General features: G+C 42.7%; 1 protein-coding gene across 2 annotated transcripts in view; it reads left to right on the top strand.

The window, feature by feature from the left end:
- PIGU (phosphatidylinositol glycan anchor biosynthesis class U) overlaps positions 1-25,794 on the top strand; it is a 112,555-nt gene that overhangs the window by 15,983 nt on the left and 70,778 nt on the right. For both annotated transcript variants that reach the window (XR_010132227.1, XM_004062039.5), the window contains exons 2-6: positions 22-86; positions 11,947-12,006; positions 13,046-13,108; positions 19,305-19,414; positions 22,576-22,676. Coding sequence is in view for 1 of the 2 variants with exons in the window: in XM_004062039.5 (XP_004062087.1) it covers positions 22-86; positions 11,947-12,006; positions 13,046-13,108; positions 19,305-19,414; positions 22,576-22,676 (399 nt within the window). In the remaining variant the exon portion in view is untranslated. The remainder of the gene's footprint in view (positions 1-21; positions 87-11,946; positions 12,007-13,045; positions 13,109-19,304; positions 19,415-22,575; positions 22,677-25,794) is intronic.

Here is a 25,794-nt window from a genome sequence, read left to right as displayed (position 1 = left end):
CTTATATATCTAATTTTTCAGTGGTTGAAGGCCTTTCACTGTTGGACTTGGGAGTATCTCCGTATTCTGGAGCAGTATTTCATGAAGTAAGTGTTCTTATTTTCTTTTCTGGGTACCAAGAGTAGTTTACAGTCACAGATACCAAAGCCTAACCTCTGTTTTGTACAAACATTTAAAAAGATGTATTCTTGACAATCATATTTAGAAACAGCCCGTTTTTAGATGTCCTCTGCATAAGAAAGAGGTTTTGCAATTGCAATGGAAATGATCCAGATTAAGATTGTAACTGGGGAAGCAGATGAGGCTTCTGTAGAAGTTACCGTTTGTAATGGCAAATAAGTTGCAAACAGTCCTTAGTCCGCAAACAGGTTGTATGCTAATTAGCATGTAATTTGTTGTTTGGAGTATGATTTCCCATGAAAACTATGGCAGTAATGTTGTTTCCTTAGAAAGCCCACAAAAGCTTACTTAACCCATAAAATTAGCTTTTTTTTTTTTTTTGGCAGGGTCTTATTCTGTCACCCAGGCTAGAGTGCAGTGACACAATCACGGTTCACTGCAGCCTTGACCTCCTGGGCTCAAGCGATCCTCCTACTTGAGCCTCCTGAGTAGTAGGGACCACAAGTGTGCACCACCATGCCCAGCTAGTTTTTATTTAAAATTAGCTCTTAAGAATAGTAAAAACAGGCCAGGTGCAGTGGCTCATGCCTGTAATCCCAGCACTTTGGGAGGCCGAAGTGGGCGGATCACGAGGTCAGGAAATCGAAACCATCCTGGCTAACACGGTGAAACCCCGTCTCTACTGAAAATACAAAAGATTAGCTGGGCGCGGTAGTGGGAGCCTGTAGTCCCAGCTACTCGGGAGGCTGAGGCAGGAGAATGGCGCGAACCCGGAAGGTGGAGCTTGCAGTGAGCCGAGATCGCGCCACTGCACTCCAGCCTGGGTGACAGAGCGAGACTCCGTCTCAAAAAAAAAAAAAAAAAAAAAAATATTATAAACAGGCCAGGCGTGGTGGCTTACACCTGTAATCCCAGCACTTTGGGAGGCCAACGCAAGCGGATCACGAGGTCAGGAGTTCAAGACCAGCCTGGCCAACGTGGTAAACCCCCAGCTCTACTAAACATACGAAAAATAGCTGGGCATGGTGGCAGGTGCCTGTAATCCCAGCTACTTGGGAGGCTGAGGCAGGAGAATTGTTTGAACCCGGGAGGCAGAGTTTGCAGTGAGCCGAGACTGCACCATTGCACTCCAGCCTGGGCCACAGGGCGAGACTCCATCTCAAAAAAAAAAAAAAAAAAAAAAAGGAATAGTGAAAACACTCTTAATTAGGTCCAGATTATCTCTTGTTTACAGCAACAGCTTCCTGACAGGTCTTTTTGCATTCAGTCTTGCTCATTCACTCTATTCTGTAGTCAGAGCCATCTTTCTAAAATGTGAATCTGTTTCTGTCACCGTCTTGCTCGGCACCTTTGAATGTTCACCATTGACCTCAGGATAAAATCCAGATACCTTAGAGGGGCATACAAAGCCCTGAAGACCCTCCTCACCACATCCATCACATTTCTTTCCACTGCCCTTTCCATTCTTTTTTATTTTTTTGAGACAGAGTCTCGCTCTGTCACCCAGGCTGGAATGCAGTGGCACGATCTTGGCTCACTGCAAGCTCTGCCTCCCGGGTTCACGCCATTCTCCTGCCTCAGCCTCCGGAGTAGCTGGGACCACAGGTGCCCGTGACTACGCCTGGCTAATTTTTTTGTGTGTTTTTAGTAGAGACGGGGTTTCACCATATTAGCCAGGATGCTCTCAAACTCCTGACTTCGTGATCCGCCTGCCTTGGCCTCCCAAAGTGCTGGGATTACAGGCGTGAGCCACCGCGTCCCACTGCCCTTTCCGTTCTTCTTGGCCATATCATTTTAAAGAAGTTTTCTAATTTGACAATGTACCTTCTAATTTTTTTTTTTAAAGACAGGGTCTTGCTCTGTCACCGAGGCTGGAATGTGGTGGCATGATCATGGCTTACTATAGCCTCAACCTCCTGGGCTCAAGCAATCCTCCCACCTCAGCCTCCTGAGTAGCTAGGACTACAGACATGTACCACCACAGCTGGCTAATTTTTAAAAATTTCTTTGTAGAGATGGGGTCTTGCTATGTTGCCCAGGCTGGTCTTGAACTCCTGCACTCAAGTAATCCTCCTGCCTTGGCCTCCGAAAGTGTTGGGATTACAGGCATGAGCCACTGTGCTTGGCCTTAATTTTTTTTTTTTTTTTTTGAGACGGAGTCTCGCTCTGTCGCCCAGGATGGAGTGCAATGGTGCAATCTCAGCTCACTGCAACCTCTGCCTCCCGGGTTCAAGCGACTCCTCTGCCTCAGCCTCCTGAGAAGCTGGGACCACAGGCACGTGCCACCATGCCTGGCTAATTTTTGTATTTTTAGTGGAGATGGGGTTTCACCATATTGGCCAGGCTGGTCTTGAACTCCTGACCTTGTGATCCGCCTGCCTCGGCCTCCCAAAGTGCTGGGATTACAGGTGTGAGTCACCGTTCCTGGCTGGCCTTAATTTTTATAGTTGTCTCTCTCATATGTACTTTGAGAACAGTTTTTTTTGTTTGTTTTTTGGCTCTTCTGTCTAATCTTTCAAAAGCATTCAACTTGGTCCTCATAGAAATAACAACTGTCTTTTGCATTTCAATTTTATTATCTCTGTGTTAATATCTAATCAAACTGCAATAACAAGAACTACTGGCAGAAACAGGTTAGGAACAACTTCAGAGACTTTTTTTTTTTTTTTGAGACAGAGTTTTGCTCTTTTGCCCAGGTGGAGTGAAGTGGCGCCAACTAGGCTCATTGTAACCTCTGCAACCCCCTCCCCCTTCCCCCACCCTGGATTCAAGTGATTGTCCTGCCTCAGCATCCCAAGTAGCTGGAGTTATAGGCGTGTGCCACCACGCCTGGCTAATTTTTGAATTTTTAGTAGAGACGGGGTTTTGCCACCTTGGCCAGGCTGCTCTCGAACTCCTGACCTCAGGTGATCCACCTGCCTCGGCCTCCCAAAGTGCTAGGATTACAGGCATGAGCCACCGTGCCCGGCCAAGAGACTCTTAATAAGCACACAGGGCCGGGCGCGGTGGCTCACGCCTGTAATCCCAGCACTTTGGGGAGCCTAGGCAGGCGGATCACAAGGTCGGGAGTTCGAGACCAGCCTGGCCAATATGGCAAAACCTCGTCTCTACTAAAAATACAAAAAATTAACAAGGCGTGGTGGCGGGCGGCTGTAGTCCCAGCTACTCAGGAGGCTGAGGCAGGAGAATGGCGTGAACACGGGAGGCGGAGCTTGCAGTGAGCCGAGATGGTGCCACTGCACTCCAGCCTGGGTGACAGAGCGAGACTCCGTCTCAAAAAAAAAAAAGAAAGGTGTCTCTCATCACCTTAGTCTTCCAAAGAATCTTATGCTTATCCTTTTCCTGGCTTGTGTCACACTCTTGAAATTGCCTCTGTGTTTATTTTACTCATTATGATATATTGTCTTCAAAACAGGTGCTGTCCCCTTATCACTTATTCCTAGTGCCTACCTCTATCAGCATATGCATTACAATCCTTCCCTCCCTTCTGTCCTTCCTTTAGTAAAGATTTGTTAAATATTCACTAAGTGCGAGCTACTCTGCTAGGTGTTAGGGATACAAAACAAGACACAGTGCCTAGCTTCATGGTGCTTATACTTCTGAGAGAAACAGACAATAAGTTAGTAAAAAAAAGAAACAAATTTCAGAGCCAAGGGTATCACCAGGGATAAAATACATTTCATAATGATAAAAGAGAGAGCGATACTAAATGCTTATGTATCAAATTAAGAGCTTCAAAATATATGAAGACTGATAGAACTACAAGGAGAAATAGATCCACAATTACAGAGATTTCAATATCCCTTTCTCAATGATTGGTAGAACAAGCAGACATAAAATCAGCAAAGATATAAAAGACTTGAATAACAACCAACTTGGGCCAGACATGGTGGCACACGCCTGTAATCCCAGCACTTTGGGAGGCCAAGGCGGGTAGATTGAGGCCAGGAGTTTGAGACCAGCCTGACCAACATGGTGAAACCCCGTCTCTGCTAAAAATAGAAAAATTAGCTGGGTGTGGTGTTGTGTACCTGTAATCCCAGCTACTTGGGAGGCTGAGGCAGGAGAATAGCTTGAACCTGGGAGGCAGACGTTGTAGTGAGCGGAGATAGTGCCACTGCATTCCAACCTGGGCAACAAACCTAGACTTCATCTCAAAAAAAAAAAAAACCCAACTTGACCTAGTTGTCATTTATAGAACACTCCATCCAACAACAGCAAAACACATAATTTTTTTCAAATGTACACGGAACATTTGCAAGATAGACCACATTCTGGTCTATAAAACAAGGCTCAGTATATTTAAAAGGATTCAAGTTATACAAAATATATTCTCTGACCACAATTGAATTAAATAAAAAATACCAGAAAGATATCTAGAGAATCCCCAAATATTTAGAAACTGAGTAACATATTCTTAATTAACCCATGGATCAAAGAAGAAATCAGAAAGGAAATTAGAAAGTATTTTGAAATGAATGAAAATGAAACACAACCCATCAAAATATGTGGGATGTCACTAAGTAGTTCTTAGGGAGAGACTTATAGCACCAAATGCTTATATTAGAAAAGAAGACCTCAAGTCAATGACCACAGCTTCTACCTTAAGAAACTAGGAAAAGATAAAATTATACTCAAAGTAAGCAGATTAAAAGAAATAATAAAGATCTGAGTAGAAACAAAGGGTAGAAAACAAAACTAATAGTGAAAATCACTGAAACAAAGATGGTTCCTTGGGATGAGCATTAAAATTGATAAACTTGGGAATGATGGATATGTTCACTTTCTTGACTGTAATGGTTTTATGGATGTATACATAGGTCAAAATTTGTCAAATTGAGGCCAGGCACGGTGGCTCATGTCTGTAATCCTAGCACTTTGGGAGGCCAAGGTGGGAGTATTGCTTGAGCCTAGGAGTTTAAGACCAGCCTGGGCAACATAGTGAGACTCTGTTTCTCCCCCCAGGGGGAAAAAAAATTAGCTGGTTGTGGTGGCATGTGCCTGTAGTTGTAGTTACTCAGGAGGCCGAGGTAGGAGGATCGCTTGATCCTGGAAGGTCTAAGCTGCAGTGAGCCATGATTATACCTCTGCACCCCAGCCTGGGCAACAGAGTAAAATCATGACTCAAAAAACGAAAATAAAAACAAACCAAATAGCTGGGACTACAGATGCATGCTACCATGCCCAGCTAATTTTTTTTTTTTTTTTTTTTTTTTGTAGAGATGGGGGGTCTCACTTTGTTGCCCAGGATGGTCTCAACCTCCTGGCCTCAAGTGATCCTCCCACCTTGGCCTCCTGAAATGTTGTGATTGCAGGTGTGAGCCACCGGAGCTGTCTGGAACCTGGATTTAAATGCGAATCTTGACTCCAAAGTCTTTGTTCTTGCTACCATGCTAACTTGTTCTCACTAAAAAGTCTGTCAATAACCTCTCAATGTTATAGGACACATTCGTGCATATGGTTTAGTGATGGGAAGAGGTGCTCCTCAGTCATCAGCATGGGCTCGCTAAAACCAGGTCATGCACTTCCCTTCTGGTTCTGGTGGATTGGTGAACGGGCTTGCAGTAGCAGAACAACCTACCTGCCACGAACAACTAGAAAAGCAGGATGAATATGAAAAAAGGAAAAAAAAAACCACATCTGCTGGAAGGCATTGGAAAGTACCAAGATAAGCAGGACTCCAGGGATTAAGATCCCAGAGGGGAAAGTACAAAAAGTAATACGAACAGTCTGAGCTGCTTTGTCCTTGAAGCATTTACTAATTTGTAAGTGACACAGGTGGAGAAGCAGAACAGAAATTGGCTGGCTAGAGACCCAAGAAGCTAAGCAGAGCTATTGGCAGTCTCAGGGTGCTGGGGAAATACAAATTGGAGTGCAGGACCAACCAAAATGACAAGGCTCTGGTAAAGGACTTGCCTTTAGGCTGGAACTTCTGAAGGACTACACTCTAGGAGTAAGGGTAGACCAATATAGACTAGTTTTACAAAGACTAAATCCAGCTTCAAATTAGCTCAATCCCTAAAGTGAAACAACTATATTGTAATTACCAGCTTAAAGAAATCTTTTCCAGAAGAAAATACCTTCATCCAAGCTGCTGTAGTTTGTCATACACAATGTCTGTCATTCAATAAAAAATTACCAACCATTGGCTGGGCATGGTGGCTCACACCTGTAATCCCAGCACTTTGGGAGGCCGAGGCTGGTGGATCACCTGAGGTCAGGAGTTCAAAACCAACCTAAGCAACATAGTGAAACGCTGTCTCTACTAAAAATACAAAAATTAGCCAGGCATGGTGGTGCATGCTTGTAGTCCCAGCTACTCGGGAGGCTGAGGCAGGAGAATCACTTGATCCTGGGAGACAGAGGTTGCAGTGAGCCAAGATCACACCACTGCATTCCCGACTGGATGACAGAATGAGACTCCTTCTCAAAAAAAAAAAAAAAAAAAAAAAAAAAAAAAAGAAAAGGAAAAAAACTACCAAGCATAATAAGAGACAGAAAAAAATAGACAATAAAAACAGATTTACAGGTGATTTAGATATTGAAGTTATCAAACTACTTGGACTTTAAAATAGCTGTGATCAGCCGGATGCAGTGGCTCACGCTTGTAATCCCAGCACTTTGGAAGGCCAAGATGGGCAGATCACTTGAGGCCAGGAATTCGACCAGCCTGGCCAACATGGTGAAACCCTGTATCTACCAAAAATACAAAAAGTAGCTGGGTGTGGTGGTGTGTGCCTGTAGTTCCAGCTACTTGGGAGGCTGAGGTGGAAGGATCGCTTGAGCCCAGGAGTTGGAGGTTGCAGTGAGCTGAGATTGTGCCGTTGCACTCCAGCCTGGGTGACAAAGTGAGACCCTTTCCCCCCTCCCCCCCCCAAAAAATAGCTATGATCAATGATTAATATGTTCAAGAAATAAATAACAGAATAATTTCACCAGGGTATGTAAAAAATGAATCAAATGGAAATTCTAGAAATAGAAAACATAATAAATTAAGAATGTAAGGCCAGGTGCGGTGGCTCACGCCTGTAATCCCAGCACTTTGGGAGGCCAAGGCGGGCGGATCACGAGGTCAAGAGATTGAGACCATCCTGGCCAAAACGGTGAAACCCTGTCTCTACCAAAAATACAAAAAAGTAGCCAGGCATGGTGGTGGGCGCCTGTAGTCCCTGCTACTTGGGAGGCTGAGGCAGGAGAATGGCGTGAGCTTGGGAGGCGGAGCTTGCAGTGAGCCGAGATCGTGCCACTGCACTCCAGCCTGGGTGACAGAGCGAGACTCCGTCTCAAAAAAAAAAAAAAAAAAAAAGAATGTAATAGATGGGCCGGGCGCAGTGGCTCATGCCTGTAATACCAGCACTTCGGGAGGCCAAGGTGGGCAGATCACTTAAGGTCAGGAGTTCAAGACCAGCCTAGCCAACATGGTGAAACCCTGTTTCTACTAAAAATATAAAAATTAGGCAGGCGTGGTGGCATACGCCTGTAATCCCAGCTACTCGGGAGGCTGAGGTGGGAGAATCGCTTGAACCTGGGCACTTGAACCTGGGAAGGGGAAGTTGCAGTGAGCCGAGATCACGCCACTGCACTTCAACCTGGGTGACAGAGCGAGACTCCGTCTCAAAAAAAAAAAAAGTATAGATGAATTTAGCAGCAGATTACACAAAGCTAAAGAGGAGATTAGTAATATGGAAGATAAAGTCTGTTGAAAATACCTAGATTCAAACTTGGAGAGAAAAGGATAGAAAACACAGAAAAAAAAAAAAAAAGTAAGAGATCTGAAACTTAGTAAAACAGCCCAAATTATACATCAGTGGAGTTCTAGAATGGGAGAAGAGACAGAACGAGGCAGAATCAGTATTTGAGGAGATTATGGATGAAATTTTTTTCAACATTTACTAAGATTTTTATTCAGGAAGCTCTATAAACCCAAGTAGGAGAAAGTCAAAGAAAAACATATGTAATTTTGAACATAAGTTCAAAATAAAAATGCTCAGACCGGGCGCGGTGGCTCACACCTGTAATCCCAGCACTTCGGGAGGCCAAGGCAGGCGGATCACGAGGTCAGGAGTTCGAGACCATCCTGGCTAAGACAGTGAAACCCCATCTCTACTAAAAATATAAAAAATTAGCTGGGTGTGGTGGCACATGCCTGTAGTCCCAGCTACTCGGGAGGCTGAGGCAGGAGAATTACTTGAACCCGGGAGGCGGAGGTTGCAGTGAGCTGAGATCGTGCCACTGCACTCCAGCCTGGGGACAGAGTGAGACTCCATCTCTAAATCAGTCAGTCAATCAGTCAATCAATCAGTCACATCTTAGGTCAGGTGCAGTGGCTCATGCCTGTAATCCTAACACTTTGAGAGGCTGAGGCAGGCGGATTGCTTGAGCCCAGGAGTTCAAGACCAGCTTGGGCAACATGGCAAAACTCTGTCTCTACAAAAAATACAAAAATTATCTGGGTGTGGTGGCGCACATCTGTAGCCTCACCTACTCAGGAGGGTAAGGTAGGGGGGTCACCTGAGTCTGGGAGGTCAAGGCTTCAGTGAGTCATGATCGTGCCACTGCACTCCTGCCTGGCCGACAGAGTGAGACTTTGTTTCAGGAAAAAACCCCAAAAACAAAAACAAAAAATTTTGCATATAAGGACACAGAAAGGTGGAAAGTAAAATGACAGAAAAAACTGTATTATGCCGACAGCCCAAAGAGGCTGATGTAACTATACTATCAGATCAAGAATATTTTAAGACAAGAAACCTTACTAGAGATGAAGAGGATTATTTTATAATGATAAAAAGATCACTGCACCCAGAAGATATAGTAATTCTACATAGAACTGCATCTAATTACATAGCTCCAAAATATATAAAGCAAAAATGGCAGTCACAGTGGGGGATTTTTTTTTTTTTTTTTTGAGACAGGGTCTCACTTCGTTGCCCAGGCTGGAGTGCAGTGGTACAAACAAGGCTCACTGCAGCCTCAACCTCCCTGGGCTCAAGCAATTCTCCCAACTCAGCCTCCCAAGTAGCTTGGATTACAGGTGCATGCTACCTCACTCGGCTAATTTTTTAAATATTTTGTAGAGGCAGGGTTCCACTATGTTGTCCAGGCTGTTCTCAAATGCCTAGGCTTAAGTGATCCTCCCACCTCAGCCCCACAAAGTGCTGAGATTACAGGCATGAGCCACTGTGCCTGACTGGGAGATTTTTAACATACCTCTTTCAGTCAGTGAAAGAACAAACAGACCAAAAAAATCAATAAGGATGTAGAAGATTTGAACAAATCATTAGCAAACTGAGCCTACATGTCATATATAGAATGATGCAACCATAGGTGTTAATATGCATATTCGAATGTACCTGCAGCACTTACCAAAGTTGACCATATAATGGACCGTTAAGCAAGTCACAACACATTTTAAATGATTGCAGTCATATAGTGTATTTTCTATTACCACAGTAGAGTTAAGCCAGAAAGAAATTATAAAAATATAAAAAGAATGGGAGGCCGAGGCAGGCAGATCATGAGGTCAGGAGATCGAGACCAGCCTGGCCAACATAGTGAAACTAAAAATACAAAAAATACTAAAAATACAAAAAAAAATTAGGCCGGGCATGGTGGCTCACGCTTGTAATCCCAGCACTTTGGGAGGCCGAGGCGGGTGGATCACAAAGTCAGGAGTTTGAGACCAGCCTGGCCAAGATGGTGAAACCCCGTCTGTACTAAAAATACAAAAATTAGCCAGGTGCGGTGGCGCGCAGCTGTAATCCCAGCTACTTGGGAGGCTGAGGCAGGAGAATCGCTTGAACCCGGGAGGTGGAGGTTACAGTGAGCCGAGATTGTGCCACTGCACTCTAGCAACAGAGCAAGACTCTGTCTCAAACAAACAAAAAACGGCCGGGCACGGTGGCTCACACTTGTAATCTCAGCACTTTGGGAGGCCGAGGTGGGTGGATCACCTGAGGTCGGGAGTTCGAGACTAGCCTGACCAACATGGAGAAACCCCATCTCTACTAAAAATACAAAATTAGCCAAGTGTGGTGGCTGAGGCAGGAGAATCACTTGAACCCGGGAGGCGGAGGTTGCGATGAGCTGAGATCGTGCCATTGCACTCCAGCATGAGCAACAAGAGTGAAACTCCACCTCAAAATAAATATATAAATAACAAAAAAAATTAGCCGGGTGTGGTGGCAGGCACCTGTAATCCTAGCTACTGGGGAGGCTGAGGCAGGAGAATCATCTGAACCCTGGAGGTGGAGGATCTTGCAGCAAGCGAGATCCAGCCACTGCACACCAGCCCTGGCAACAGTGCGAGAGTCTGTCTCAGAAAAAAAAAAAAAGAAAAGAAAACTCCTAAGTATTTGGAAATTGAACATGGTACATTTTAAAGTAGTCTCAAAGAAGAAATGTTACTGGAAGTTAGAATATATTTTCAACTAAATGATATTGAAGAAAATGGCTGGGCACAGTGGCTCCTGCCTGTAATGCCAGCAGTCCGGGAGTCTGAGCCAGGTGGATCACTTGAGGTTAGGAGTTCCAGACCAACCTGGCCAACATGGTGAAACCCAGTCTCTACTAAAAATACAAAAATTAGCTGGGCGTGGTGGCAGGCGCCTGTAATCCCAGCTACTTGGGAGGCTGAGGCAGGAGAATCACTTGAACCCAGGAGGAGGAGGTTGCTCTGAGCCAAGATCGTACCACTGCACTCCAGCCTGGGTGACAGAGCGAGACTCCATCTCAAAAAAATCCAACGTATCAAAACTCGTGTGATACAACTAAAGCCATACTCATAGGAAACTTTATTGCCTTAAACAATAAAAAATGAAATACTATGAACAATTTTGTCAGTAAGCTTGAAAATTTAGATGAAATGGACAAATTCCTAGAAAAACACAACTTACCTAAATTGACAAAGTAAAAACAGCAAATCTGAATGTTTTATCTATGAAATAAATCGAATCTGTGATTTAAAATCTTCTCTCAAAGAAAATCCAGGCAGAGATGGCTTCACAGTGAGTGAATTTTCCCAAATCTTTGAGGAAGAAATAACATTAATCTTTTCTGAACTAGTCTCAAGAAAATAAATAAAGAAAAAAATATTATACAAACTTATCAGAGCACAGAAGAAGCTCATTTTGTGAGTGAAATGGAATCAGCAATCTTGGTCTGTTGTGGAATTCCCCTCGGCTATTATATATGTCTTAGAACTACAATTCACCTCTTACCTTTAGTTTCTTGACTATATATTTTTTATTTATTTATTTATTTTTTTTGAGACGGAGTCTCGCTCTGTTGCCCACGCTGGAGTGCAGTGGCGCGATCTCAGCTCACTACAAGCTCTGCCTCCCGGGTTCACGCCATTCTTCTGCCTCAGCCTCCCTAGTAGTTGGGACTACAGGCGCCCGCCACCACGCCCGGCTAATTTTTTTGTATTTTTAGTAGAGACGGGGGTTTCACCGTGTTAGCCAGGATGGTCTCCATCTCCTGACCTGGTGATCTGCCCGCCTCAGCCTCCCAAAGTGCTGGGATTACAGGCGTGAGCCACCGCACCTGGCCAGTGTGTTGACTATTCTTTAATGGTTATTTAACACATCAGATTTTATTTCCTTTACTCAATTCAACAGATAGTCCCAGCAGCACAAAATGGTCTGGCAGTACTAAATTATTCTCCCCTATAAGCACACCGGCCAGCTGGCGTAGAACAGTATTCCAGGAAGGAGAATACTAGCATAATAGTTTGCTGACATAATAGTTTTCTCCCCACTCTCTACTCTGGAAACTGATAATAGTAAGGTTTAACTTAATTTTTTTTACATGTCTGTTTTTTTTCTGCAGACTCCATTAATAATATACCTCTTTCATTTCCTAATTGACTATGCTGAATTGGTGTTTATGGTAAGTAACCTTCCATATAAAATTGATATGTATATATTTTTAAATTTTATGGTTTATTGTCTCTCTCTCTCTTTTTTTTTTTTTTTGAGATGGGGTCTCACTGTGTTGCCCAGGCTGGTCTTGGACTCCTGGACTTAAGTGGTCCTCCCATTTCAGCCTCCTCAGCTGCTGGAACTATGGACACATGACACAGTGCCCGGCTTGTCATCTTGTGTTTAAGAAAAAACAAAAAACATAGGAACTCAGGAGTTTCTCAGAAAATAAAAGCAAAAACTTATGTCTTTACTTTGAATTCATGGAACTGTGGCAGTATTATGGAAGTGTGAGGAATAGTTTCTGATGTGTAACCAGTTCCAAATACTTACTCTTTTTAGAATTTGGTTTCTGGACTATATATAGTCTTGAATTTTCTAGCTCTGAGATTCTATGATTGGCTTTAATTGTGAAGCCGGCGTGGAGGGCATTCTGAATTTGTCCTAAGCATTTTGCCAAGAGATTCTGTGAGTCATTATGGAAGAAGAGGACACAGGCTTGAGGCTTTCAGGGGCGAGAAGCTTCAGAATTGGGATGACAGGTCTATGTTTTGAGAGCATGGCAATTTGAAACACTTGTCTGGGATTGAAAATTTGAGTCAAGAAACACCCAGGAAGCCCACTGAGGTCTTCCTTAGTAATTATAACAAACTCTATTTATTGAGGACCTACTGTGTGCTAGGCACTTGACATACATCAGGCATGCAAAGCAGTGGGTATTATTTCCATTTTACAAAAAACGTAAGTATCTTGCAATTCTAGAGCAGATATGGGCCACTAAACTGAAGTGAACCTAGATGGGTCCTGATCTTCAGGGATTTCCAGTTCACCCTGCCTGAATGGGCCTTATCTTTGGGTAGTCAAAGTGAGGGTTGAAGTTCTACCTGATTGTAAGAGTCCAGTACTTGGTAGTCCATCACTATCTCAAAACTCCAAGCCCTGGTAGCACTCTAGTACTCTTACACTTACTGTGTTCCATTTCCTATTATTTCTCTTTCTTTTGACAGATAACTGATGCACTCACTGCTATTGCCCTGTATTTTGCAATCCAGGACTTCAATAAAGTTGTGGTAAGTAGTTTGTGGGTGGAGCAAAGCTGGTGGAATTTGGTAACCTTCTGGTCTTTGTTATTACAAAGATCTTATACTTAAGGATCCAGCTGCTTTAAAGTGCTAGGAAGTGATGGTGAAACTTCTGGCCTGTTCAGCCAGCTCTGGAATGATCAACCCCAAATCCACAAGACAGCTTTACTAACAGATAAAGAAGGGCCAGCTTCATCTATGTAGCTTATTAATAACTATTATCCACATACCTGTGCAAGTTCAGACTTCTGGAGTAGTGCTGAACAACAGTTATATTACCTGTCGTTAATGAGGACCCTTAAAAATCTTCTAGTCTTTCACGTCTTTTTTTTTTTTTTTTTTTTTTTGCATAGGAAGATAAATACAGCTTTTAAGTCACTGTTATGCCTATCTGAGGTAAAATTGGATTCTCAATGTCATTTCTGTCTCCCTGCAGAAAGTAATCTTAATTGGAAAATTTGGCATGTATTAAATGCCTGATATAAACTTCAGTCTTAATCCATATGTAATAGCAAAGGAGAATAGCAAAGGAGAATTGCATAGTGGGACCATTCTTCTTTTCCTGGGGTCTGAGAAAGTTAACAGATTAACCATGTGTACTACCCATGTAGTTATATGGCTACAACACTCCTTGATTGGCTGGGAGCCACTGAGAGAGAAGATTTAGGCTGGGGTGAAATAAGGCTGCATCTCATTGGCATTGTCTGTTTTTGGTTCATTTTAGCTTTTGTTACTAATAAAACTAGAAATAGCAGTGTGCTTTTCTGTGTCACTGGTCATCAGTGACAGATGAAGCTGGTGAATTCTAGAATTTTAGACCCCAGAGAGATTTTAAAAAATATCTAGACTGAGGGTTCTTAACTTGGGGTTCATTTATAGCCTTAATGGGCCTATAAAACCGTGGAAATGGTATGAAGAATTATATGTGTGTGTGCATATATCATTGTTTCCAAGAGTTCATAGCTGTTATTGGTGTGTGGTCTTTGACTCTTCCTCTAAAATTAAGAACTATATTTTAGGGACTTAGTATCACCAAGACCAGGGAGTATATATCTTAAACTAATGAGCATATCTTGAAAACTTTAGGGGCTGAGATGAAATGCTTTTACAGGATTCTCTTGAGGGCCGTAGATGAAATAATTGGGCATGGGTTTCATAAGCTGAGGAATTCAGAGATAAATTAGCAGTGACTATTCTCTTCTCCGAAATAGGTTGGGTAGGTAGACAGTCTCTACCAATAATACAAAAATTAGCCAAGTGTGATGGTGTGCACCTGTAATCCCAGCTACTTGGGAGGCTGAGGCATAAGAATCAATTGAACCCGGGTGGTGGAGATTGGAGTGAGCCAAGATCGCGCCACTGTACTCCAGCCTGGGCAACAGAGTGAAACTTTTTGAAAGTGAATCTCCAAAAAAAAAAAAAAAAAGACTAGGGAAAAAATAAACTTGTGTGTGTGCATATATGTATATATATATATATATATGAGATATATGTGTGTGTGCATATATATATATATATATGAGATATATATATGTGTGATATAGATATGAATAGCTGAGGCAGGATTGGTAGCTTTCATCTAAGACCACAATTACCCAGATCTTTATAACCAAAATGTAAAACTGAACTGTGTTTTAATGAAAGTTGATTAGATGCTAATGCCATATGTATTTTTTTTTTCCTGCTCAATTCTCATCAAAAAACCTCTCACACTCCCTAGTTAAAACAATTTTTTGCTTAAGACCAGCCTGGGCAACATAGTGGGACCCTGTCTCTACAAAAAATTCTTTAAAAAATTAGCCAGGAGTGGTGGTATGTGCCTATAGGCCCAGCTACTCTGGAGACTGAGACAGGAGGATGGCTTGAGCATGGGAGGTCAAGGCTGCAGTGAGCTGTGGTCATGCCACTGCACTCCCGCCTGAGTGACAGAGTGAAACACTGTCTCAAAACAAAACAGTTTTTAATGGTAGGGTTAGTTTATGAGGAAGCAATGAAACTAGGTTTCAGTTAATTGCCTAACAAAGTCAGGCTTCAATGTCAATAGGAGAGATGCCTTTAATTTAGAGCACCAATAATTTGTTTGTTATTTCTGAGTTTATTTGGAAATATGTAGAGATTTTTGGGTTTTTTTCTTTGCATGATTTAAAGAGGGAGAGAGAAAGCCAAACGGTGTTGTCAATACCCTGGTTTTTAGTGCACCAAGACATTCTGTTATTACCAAGACTGAAGTAAAATTTGGAATGTTTTTGTTTTTCCACTTTTAGAGTTCAGACTATTAGAACATTAGGTTTCTTCATCAGAATAGAAGTTTTATGTATGCTCTGTCAAAAATTAACTCATTTTAAATGGCAGATTTTGATGATACTAACATACTACTGTTGATTTAGGTAGGATAGCAGCATGTCTTCCTCTAAATCTTCTTCCCTTTGTCAGAAGGGTTCATATCGCATAGTCTGGGAAGTATTTAAGTCTTGGTGGGATTTGAGTCTTTTTATCCTTGGTAATGAAACTATGTCTACACACAGATGCATCTGGGAGAACTATAGGGCAGAGAGGGGACTGCACCCCCACCCCCTCTCCAGCTGTTAGCCTGCGGACTGAATGCTGATGGTGACCAGTTGGTTATCATGACATTTTACATCTATCTCACTTGACAAAAACAATGTTAATCTAGTCTGTCCTTTGCTGAGATGGTACTTCTTGTTTGGAACTCAGAATTTATGTCAAGAGAGCTGCAGGTGGTTTGATAATGGATGATAAAAACCTGTGTCCCCTTAATATGATTAGAGGGTTGTAAATTTGGAGGCTAGGCTCCTGAATTTGGAATGTGCTGAGGCTAACAGTTGGAGAGGAGTAGGGACAGGGGTGGAGTGTTTCCTCTCCCTGACCCCACCATAGTTTTTGGGGATGGAAATGAACGTAGATGCAGCTTCAATGATTAGAAAAAGCCCTTTATAGCCGGGCGCTGTGGCTCACGCCTGTAATCCCAACACTTTGGGAGGCTGAAGCAGGCAGATCACGAGGTCAGGAGTTCAAGACCAGCCTGGTGAAACTCCAGCCTGGTCAGGAGTTTCAACGTGGTGAAAGCCCGTCTCTACTAAAAATACAAAAATTAGCCGGGCGTGGTGGTGGGCACCTGTAATCCCAGCTACTCGGGAGGCTGAGGCAAGAGAATCACTTGAACCTGGGAGGCAGAAGTTGCATTGAGCTGAGATCGCAACACTGCACTCCATCCTGGTGACAGAGCAAGACTCTGTCTCCAAAAAAAAAAAGCCCTTTATTTGAAGTAGGGGAATTATGTCCTTGCAAAACCTATCTTTCAAGGGACAAGGAAAGGGCTGTATAGAGGAGTGGGTGGAAGGAAAGGAAGACTCTATCCTGGAGATTTTTAAAAATTAAAACATTTTGATTTTTTCATATAACTTACATATGGAAAAGCATACCATCTGTCTACAAGCTGATTAGTGATCACAAAGGTAAGATATCCAGGTCACTACCCTTCACATCACTTTTAATCTCTCCTGTCATTGTTTTAAATCTTATCATTGTCAAGACTAATGAATGTATCTAGAAATATTGATCATCAGATTTTAATATATACCCTAACTTCATTTTATACTTATATTTTCTTAAGGTGTGTGTGTGTGTGTGTGTGCACACATACGCGCGCGCACGCACATGTGTGTATAATTTTAAAAATTTCCATTGATTTTAGCCACTTTCCTGTCTCTAGCTGGATGCAATAGGGATTTTTAAAAGGGATTTTGTCTACACTTAGGAGAGCTGATATTGGGCCTATGAGGAGAGCCATAATAGTGCCTGTGCTGCTGAAATTGAGGGAGACTGGAAAGCTGAGAATGTGGGGATTGCTGATCGGTGTGCCTTCCCACCTGGAGACTCCTTTCAGAAGATCTTTCTGTTTTAAAGTATTTGAGAAGATTGTGGTTATAAGGAAGTACTTCCATTGCTGGCACAGTGTCACCTTTGCCCAGGATGTACACATCCCGGGTAGTTGCCTCTTTCTCTCAGTGCAGCCCTGCTGGCTGGCTTCCAGCCTGGGGAATGAGGTCTGCATTCCCACCTGTCTGTCTGGCTGCCCCTGGATGAACTCTATTCCTTTCTCACAGCCTTCTTTGTGGATCTCACCCACTCCAGGTGGCCTTGTTTTTGCTGCAGAACTCTAGACCTCTTAGCTAGTGAGGCCTCCTTCCTGCTCCACTGCTGCAGCTGTCCTCACTAAGCACTTGATTGCTGAGCCAGCCCCCTTCTCTGTGATAAAAGCACCTCGGTTTATATTTTGTCCTTTTAATTAAACAACCCCAGCTGTGAATGGCACCATAAATCTTACTGATAATTCCCACCGCTTAACTTGGACTCTGCCAACTGTGAGAAGAACAGAGATGATCAAAGGGAGATTTTTGAAGTTTGTTTCAGGTTTTCAGATTAAGCCTCTACCTAAACCTGTGCAAGTTTAAACTGAAAGATGGTCTTCTAAAAATATTTTTTGGTTAATTTTTTTTTAATTTTGAAAGACCTAAGACATGCAAAAATAGATAAAGCATAGTACATACTTTTGAACCTATTTTCGGGCTGAAAAAAATTTACTCCAACAGCTCTCTCTCTCTCTCATACTTTCATCTGCCTATTTCCCCTCCTACCCAGTACCACTGTTCTGAATCTAGTGGTTATCATCCACACACATGGCCTTGACTTTTATTGTATATGTTACTAAATAACACATAGTATTATTTTTTATTTTTATTTTTTTTGAGACGGAGTCTTGCTCTGTCGCCCAGGCTGGAGTGCAGTGGCACGATCTCGGCTCACTGCAAGCTCCGCCTCCCGGGTTCACGCCATTCTCCTGCCTCAGCCTCCCGAGTAGCTGGGACTACAGGTGCCCGCCACCATGCCCGGCTAATTTTTTGTATTTTTAGTAGAGACGGGGTTTCACCATGTTAGCCAGGATGGTCTCGATCTCCTGACCTTGTGATCTGCCTGCCTCAGCCTCCCAAAGTGCTGGGATTACAGGCATGAGCCACCATGCCTGGCCCCCAACACATAGTATTATTTTACATGCTTTTAACTTCATGTAAATGTCACAGTGCAGTATATTTTCTAGTGTGATCTGCTTTTTACATCATTAAATTTTTAATCCTTCACAGTTAAGCACAGCTATCTTGGCTCCTCTGAAATACTGTTTTCTAATAGATGGCAGCATTGATTTTATATTGTCTAAATGAGATTATTTGATCATTAAATCAACAGGGCCACCGATTTTGGTTTGAGAGGCTTTCTCATCTATATTCTGACCCATGTTTGCTTATAAGATTGCCTACCTTTCTTTCACTCTGGAACACACCCATGAACTTGTTAGGACACACTAGCGGAAGGCAAGAGCTTTCCACCCCCATCCCACTCCCTATTAACTATCCAGCTGCCCACCCACACCCAGCTTTCCTCCTCTTGATCATCATGGCCCTTCTACACCTCCTCTGTGGAAGTAAAACATAACCCAAGATCCTGTGACATTTGGGATCATTCTACCTTGCTTGACAATACTTCTTCATGGATGGAACTTTGGAGTCTTTAGGCCACTGATGATAACTCTTCAAATGGCTATGAACTTTGCTTTGCCAGCAAGTCATTCATTTAGCCATTCAACAGATATTTATTGTTTGTCCACTGTGCCAGGTGTTAGGCATACATGGTAAGCAAATAAACATGGTCCCTGCCCTCATGGAACTCTTAGTCTAATGAGGGAGACAGACATTAGTCAATCATATAAATAAGTGAAAAAGTTACTAACTGTGAACATATGTGAAAGAACATATATAACAGGGGGATTTTACCTGGGTGTGGGGTGGTGAGGGAAAGTGTGCCTTCCTAAGGAAATGATGATTTAACTGAGATATAAGGACCGTGTGGGAGTTAACTAGGGAAAGAGAAGAAGAAATTATTCCAGGTCAAATGCAAAGGTGTGGGAAAAGGAGGGACACAGCATGTTCATGGTGCTGGAACCCAGAAAGGGGATGGGGAGGGCCGAGTGTGAGATGAGCCTGGAGAGGTAGGGCCAGACCAGGCAGGGCCATGTGGGCCATGGAAAGGACTTTTGTCTTCAGCATAAAAACAATGGGAAGTGAATTGTTTCATGTGTTTTATCTTTTCCTTTTTTTTTTTTTTCTAGTTTAAAAAGCAGAAACTCCTCCTAGAACTGGACCAGTATGCCCCAGATGTGGCCGAACTCATCCGGACCCCTATGGAAATGCGTTACATCCCTTTGAAAGTGGCCCTGTTGTAAGTATTCCCTGACAAAACAAGGCTTAGTGCCAACAAATGCGAGGAAAATCTGATGAGACTTTCCCATGTTGTTTGTTGTATTTTTGGAGATTTGCAATCTTAGTCATCAAGTATTTGCTGTAGTTCTGTTGCACAACTGGGCTCTGTTGTTCTGGCCAGCAAAAGAGACAGAGCCATTCTGTCTCTCTTGGGACAAAGACTCACACAGGGCTGTGTACAATCAAACCCTTCACAAATGCTTTTTGACTCCATGCTGATCTGGGTTCCAGCCTACTTATAACCAGTGTTTCTAAAGTTCTTCAATTGTGATGTATGGATTGAATAAAAGTTTGGTTTTTATGTGGCTGCCATTTCAAGCAGCTCTTATGTTTTGTGTACAGTATAGTCCCCCATTTGTAGCTCATAAAACTGAAGTGCCAAACAGATGCATTCCAGCTGGGTGACCATGTGGAAGACTGGAACTTACTGAGGCTCTATGAAAGAATTCTCTAGGGAGTACCCAGTGCTACCATTAAGTTGTACTCTTTTGGGTTATTCCCATTTATCTTCCTGAGTTAGGCAAATGTGAATAATTATTCAATTCACTAATAGTCATTGAATATTAATAATATACCAGTTTCTAGGGATATACAGTAAACAAGACAAACAAGTTTCCTCGTGGAAAAACATGCCCTTAGAACTTCAGAATTAGAAGGGACCTTGTGAGACTAGTTTACTCAACCTTCTGCCTTGTGTGTGGATTTCCTATTCCCTATTAGATGTCTATGCAGCTGCTTCTTGAACACCACCTGCTATTTAGAAATGGCTTTTTTTTCTTCCCACCAAATAGTTTTGGACTATCAGTTCTAATCTATGTATTTCAGAAATATTGGTGGGATCTACCTTAATAGAACCAGAAATTTAGCAATTTTATGAATCTCTTATGGACTTATATGTGTCCTGGGGGTAGCTTTGTAATAGCAGCAGCTGTTTCTTTAAAGATTATGTAACAAGCCTGTCTGTAATTGCTGAAAAAAACCACCAGCAATTTCTAGGCCTTTGGCTGTAGAACTGCTAATCTCACAGTCGTGGGAGGTATTGGATTTAAGGTCTTTATTTGTGAATAATAATCATCATCTCTTCCTGAGACACTGGCATGTTTCTTCCTATCTGATAACCAGAATTATGTAACTAGTCTACCTTTTCACTTTCTCTGCCAGGAAACTCAGAGCCGAATTTGAAGCTGATTACTATAGTGCTGTAGAATATCCATTTGGTGGTCCTTCCATTGCCTTTACTGTCTCCTTTTATTTATGTTTTCCTTGCTCTTGATTATTTATTTATTTATTTGAGACGGAGTCTTGCTCTGTTGCCCCGGCTGGAGTGCAGTGGTGCAGTCTCGGCTCACTGCAACCTCTACCTCCTGGGTTCAAGCAATTCTCCTGCCTCAGCCTCCCGAGTAGCTGGGACTACAGGAACCTGCCACCACGCCTGGATATTTTTTTGTACTTTTAGCAGAGACGGGGTTTCACCATGTTGGCCAGGCTGGTCTTGAACTCCTGACCTCAAATGATCCACCCACCTCGGCCTCCCAAAGTGCTGGGATTACAGGCATGAGTTATTGCTCCTGGCCGATTCTTTATTTCTATTTGTACTTTGCTATTATTTTTTATTATCTGTTCTTTGTTTTTTTGAGATGGAGTCTCACTGTGTCACCCAGGCTGGAGTACAGTGGTACAGTCACGGCTCACTGCAGCCTCTACCTCCTGGACTGAAGTGATTCTCCCACCTCAGCCTCCCAAGTATCTGGGACTACAGGTGTGTACTACCATGCCTGGCTAAGGGTTTTTTTGTGTTTTTTTTTTAGTAGAGACAGAGTCTCGCCATGTTGGCTAGGCTGGTCTCGAACTCGAGCTCAAGTAATCCACCCACCTTGGCCTCCCAAAGTGCTGGGATTACAGGTGTGAGTGAGCCACCATGCCCAGCCTATTTTTTATTATCTGTTCTCTTTTTCTTTTTGAGACTGAGTTTCACTCTTGTTGCCCAGGCTGGAGTGCAATGGCGTCATCTCGGTTCACTGCAACCTCAGCCTCCCGGGTTCAAGTGATTCTCCTGCCTCAGGCTCCCGAGTAGCTGGGATTACAGGCATGTGCCACCACGCTTGGCCAATTTTGTATTTTTAGTAGAGGCAGGGTTTCTCCATGTTGGTCAGGCTGGTCTCAAACTCCCGACCTCAGGTGATCTGCCTGTGTCGGCCTCCCAAAGTGCTGGGATTACAGGCGTGAGCCACTGCGCCCGGCTTGTTCTCATTTTAGCTGCCTCAAATCCTTTGTGGAAGCAGGATAGAAATAAATACAAACAATTTGTTATGACTATCTAAGATTTCCCTACTCAAAAGCATTTCGAATGCATTTTCTCAGTTCATTCCTTCCCATCTCAGGAAAACACTAGGTGTTTCAGCTTATTAACTCCTTCCTAGTGAGGGTCCAGATGTCCTTTGAAGTTCTGAAACACCTGACTTGTTGAGCTCAGTAGATACTTATTCTGTCCTTGGGGTCTGGCTCAGTGGATTCTGTTTAACTGCCAAGAAGGCTACATCTAAGCTGCTTTAACTCTTGGATTGGCATGACCTGTGTCAGGGCTTAGGAGCCTGACTGAGGAAAATGTACTTTCCTGGTTCTCAGAGGTAAATGTAGCTATTCTTGAGATATGTGGCTCTGTGGGAATTGGTAGAATTTTATCATTTTTTGAAATCTGAAATAGTAAAAAGAACATTTATAGAGCTAGAAAGACCTGATTTTGGATGTATTTATTAGTTTGTGAGATTTTGGGCAAGTCCCTTTACCACTGAGACTCAGCTGCTTCTTGAACGTCACCTGCAAATGTTTCCTCATCTGCAAAACTGGAATGATGTTATTGCGAGTTACAGGATCTCTGTGATGATTAAATACAACAGTTTTCCATATACCCCATAGAACAGAATAGGCAGTCCATGTTCAGTACCTTTTACTTATCTGCCTCAACCCCCACTCTATTCTCTTTTATTTGGGGGAACTCATTTCTGAGAAGCTGCCTTCCTTTGCGTAAGCTTTTAGTAAATCTCTTGGAACTTCCTTGCTGTAATGGCGAGAGCTCCTTGGTCAGGATTACTAATGCCAAATATGTTTGTTCTTCCCCAGCTATCTCTTAAATCCTTACACGATTTTGTCTTGTGTTGCCAAGTCTACCTGTGCCATCAACAACACCCTCATTGCTTTCTTCATTTTGACTACGATAAAAGGTAAGGCCCTGAAAGGAGAGTACAAAGGTCAGTCCCTGATTTATGCAAGACTTTGCAACACTTGTGCTGTGGTTTTGTTTTTTTTTCTTTTAATGCAACACTTAAAAACATTTTTAAAAATTACACAAGTAATACAAGATTATTTAGAAAATGTAGTCATGGCAAGAGAAAAAAATTAAAACATCTTGAAAACTTAACTTCTCAGACAGTCACTGTTAACATAGCTTTAAAAAAAAGTTCTAGGCCAAGTGTGGTGGCTCATACCTGTAATCTCAGCACTTTGGGAAGCTGAGGCAGGAAGATCACTTGAGCCCAGAAGATTAAGACCAGCCTGGGGAACATAGCAAGACCTTGTCTCTGCAAAACATAAAAAAATTAGCCTGACACAGTGGCATGTACCTGTAGTCCCAACTACTTGGGAGGCTGAGGCAGGAGGATTGCTTGAGCTTGCAAGTTTGAGGCTGCAGTGAGCTGTGATCATGCCACTGCACTCCAGCCTGGGTGACAGAGTGAGACCTTATCTCTTAAAAAAAATTTAAAAAGGTTCTAAAAGGCTTATGATTAGAATAGCAGCCTTCCTCTTTCTTCCCACCCCTAGTTCAGCTTCTTTGAAGCAACTACTTTCTGGCTTTTGCTAGTATTCCATATTTCTAAATAAGACCTTATATTATATTTCCTGAATTATAAATTTTAGACATTATTTGTTGCACTCCCATCATGGACAGTGATAAAGATTTAGCTCTTTGGGGCCAGGTGCGGTGGCTCATGCCTATAATCCCAGCACTTGGAGGCCAAGGCGGTTGGATTGCCTGAGATCAGGAGTTTGACCAGTCTTGCCAACATGGTGAAACCCCATCGCTACTAAAAATAGAAAAAAAATTAGCCGGGTGTGGTGGTGTGCGCCTGTAATCCCAGCTACTCAGGAGGCTGAGGCAGGGGAATGGTTTGAGCCAGGTAGGTGGAGGTTGCAGTGAGCCGAGATCTCGCCACTGCATTCCAGCCTGGGTGACAGAGCAAGACTCCATCTCAAAAAAAAAAAAAAAAAAAAAAATTTAGCTCTTTGGTACCAATATCCCCTTTTCCCCTTTGCCTGATTTTCCTGTAGTAGTTACACCATGGTTTCTTGTTTGTTTGTTTTGTTTTTTCTTGTTTTGTTTTTGAGACAGGGTCTCACTCTGTCACTCAGGGCTAGAGTGCAGTGGCAGTCATGGCTCACGGAAGCCTTGACCTCCCCAGCTCAGGTGATCCTCCCACTTCAGCCTCCTGAGTAGCTAGGACTACAAGCACCCTCCATCATGCCTGGCTAATTTTTGTATTTTTTATAGAGACAGGGTTTTGCCATGTTGCCCAGGCTGCTGTTGAATTCCTGGACTTAAGCGATCCACCATCCTTGGCCTCCCAAAGTGCCAGGACTATAAGCATGAACCACCACACCTGGTCAACATCATAGTTTTTATTGAATCAGTATCAGCACCTATATTTTACAACACTGTATGTGTTATTCCACTGCTGGGCAAAGTAGTAACTATGACTACTTTTTTCTTCCATGTACTACCTTTTATTTTTCCTGGGGTTAATAATTGTCTTTTATTGCTTGTTTGGTTTTTTGCTTAGTTTGTGGGTGCCAATCACTGTTTTATTCCCTAGTTGCTCCACTAGATCTGTCAAGTACCTAACAATGTTCTTTTTTTTTATTTTCCTTTTAACAACACTTAAACACATCAAATAGTTTATAGGTTTTATTGTTTTTCTGGAGATTTTTCTCACATATCTTTTATCCTACCCCAGTCTGTCCTGGTTGTTCTCTGGGCCTGGTATAAAGCTGTCATACTGGAACTTAACTTCATAAATCTCCTGTTCTGTATCCCTCCTCTCCTGGAGTTCCTTCTCTTTTTTATTGATTTTTTTCTGTTTTTCTGAAGTACTTTCTCAGTAGTTGTCTAAGAAAGGGTGTATGAAGGCTGGGCGCGGTGGCTCACACCTGTAATCCCAGCACTTTGGGAGGCCGAGGCGGGTAGATCACGAGGTCAGGAGTTCAAGACCAGCCTGGTCAAGATGGTGAAACCCCATCTCTACTAAAAACAAAAAATTAGCTGGGAGTGGTGGTGGGCACCTGTAATCCCAGCTACTTGGGAGGCTGAGGCAGAGAATTGCTTGAACCTGGGAGGCAGAGGTTGCAGTGAGCCAAGATCGTGCCACTGCACTCCAGCCTGGGCGACAGAGTGAGACTCCGTCTCAAAAAAAAAAAAACAAGGGGTATATGAGATATATATTTTGAGTTATTCCATGTCTAAAAAATATCTTTGTTCTGGTTTAGCACCAAATTAATAGTTGGGTAGGATTAAGAATTCTAGACTCGAATAACTTTTCCTTTAGAATTTTGAAGGCGTTGCTTCATTGTCTTCTAGTATCTTGGTAGCTGTTGAGCAGTTTTATGGTCATGGATATAACCCAGTTTTTTTTTCCTGAAATATTTAATATCTTCTGGCCAGGCACAGTGGCTCAAGCCTGTAATCCTAGCACTTTGGGAGGCTGAAGCAGGAGGATCTCTTGAGCCTAGGAATTTGAGACCAGCCTGGGCAACGTAGTGAGACCTCATCTTTACAAAAAATAAGCAAAATTAGCCAGGTGTGGTGGCACGCGCCTATAGGCCTAGCTACTTGGGTGGCTGAGGCAGGAGGGTCACTTGAGCCCAGGAGGTTAAGGCTACATTGAGCCAAGATAGTGACACTGCACTGTAGCCTGGGCGACAGAGCAAGACCCTGCCTCAAGAAAAGGAGAAGAAAACACAGTGAAACTCCGTCTCTACTAAAAAAAAAAAAAAAAAAATATATATATATATATATATATATATATATATATATATATATATATATATATATATATAAAATTAGCCGGACGTGGTGGCTGGCACCTGTAGTCCCAGCTACTCAGAAGGCTGAGGCAGGAGAATGGCATGAACCCAGGAGGCGGAGCTTGCAGTGAGTCAAGATCGCGCCACTGCACTCCAACCTGGGCAACAGAGCAAGACTCTGTCTCAAAAAAAAAAAAAAAAAAGGAGAAGAAAAATTAAGTGTCTTCTTTTTATCCTGAGCGTTTTGAAATTTTATGATGCTAT

This window comes from Gorilla gorilla, chromosome 21 (assembly GCF_029281585.2).
Source record: "Gorilla gorilla gorilla isolate KB3781 chromosome 21, NHGRI_mGorGor1-v2.1_pri, whole genome shotgun sequence".
Classification (NCBI taxonomy): domain Eukaryota; kingdom Metazoa; phylum Chordata; class Mammalia; order Primates; family Hominidae; genus Gorilla; species Gorilla gorilla.
The sequence above is the reverse complement of the archived record's forward strand: the minus strand, read 5'-3'. Positions and strand labels throughout refer to the sequence as shown.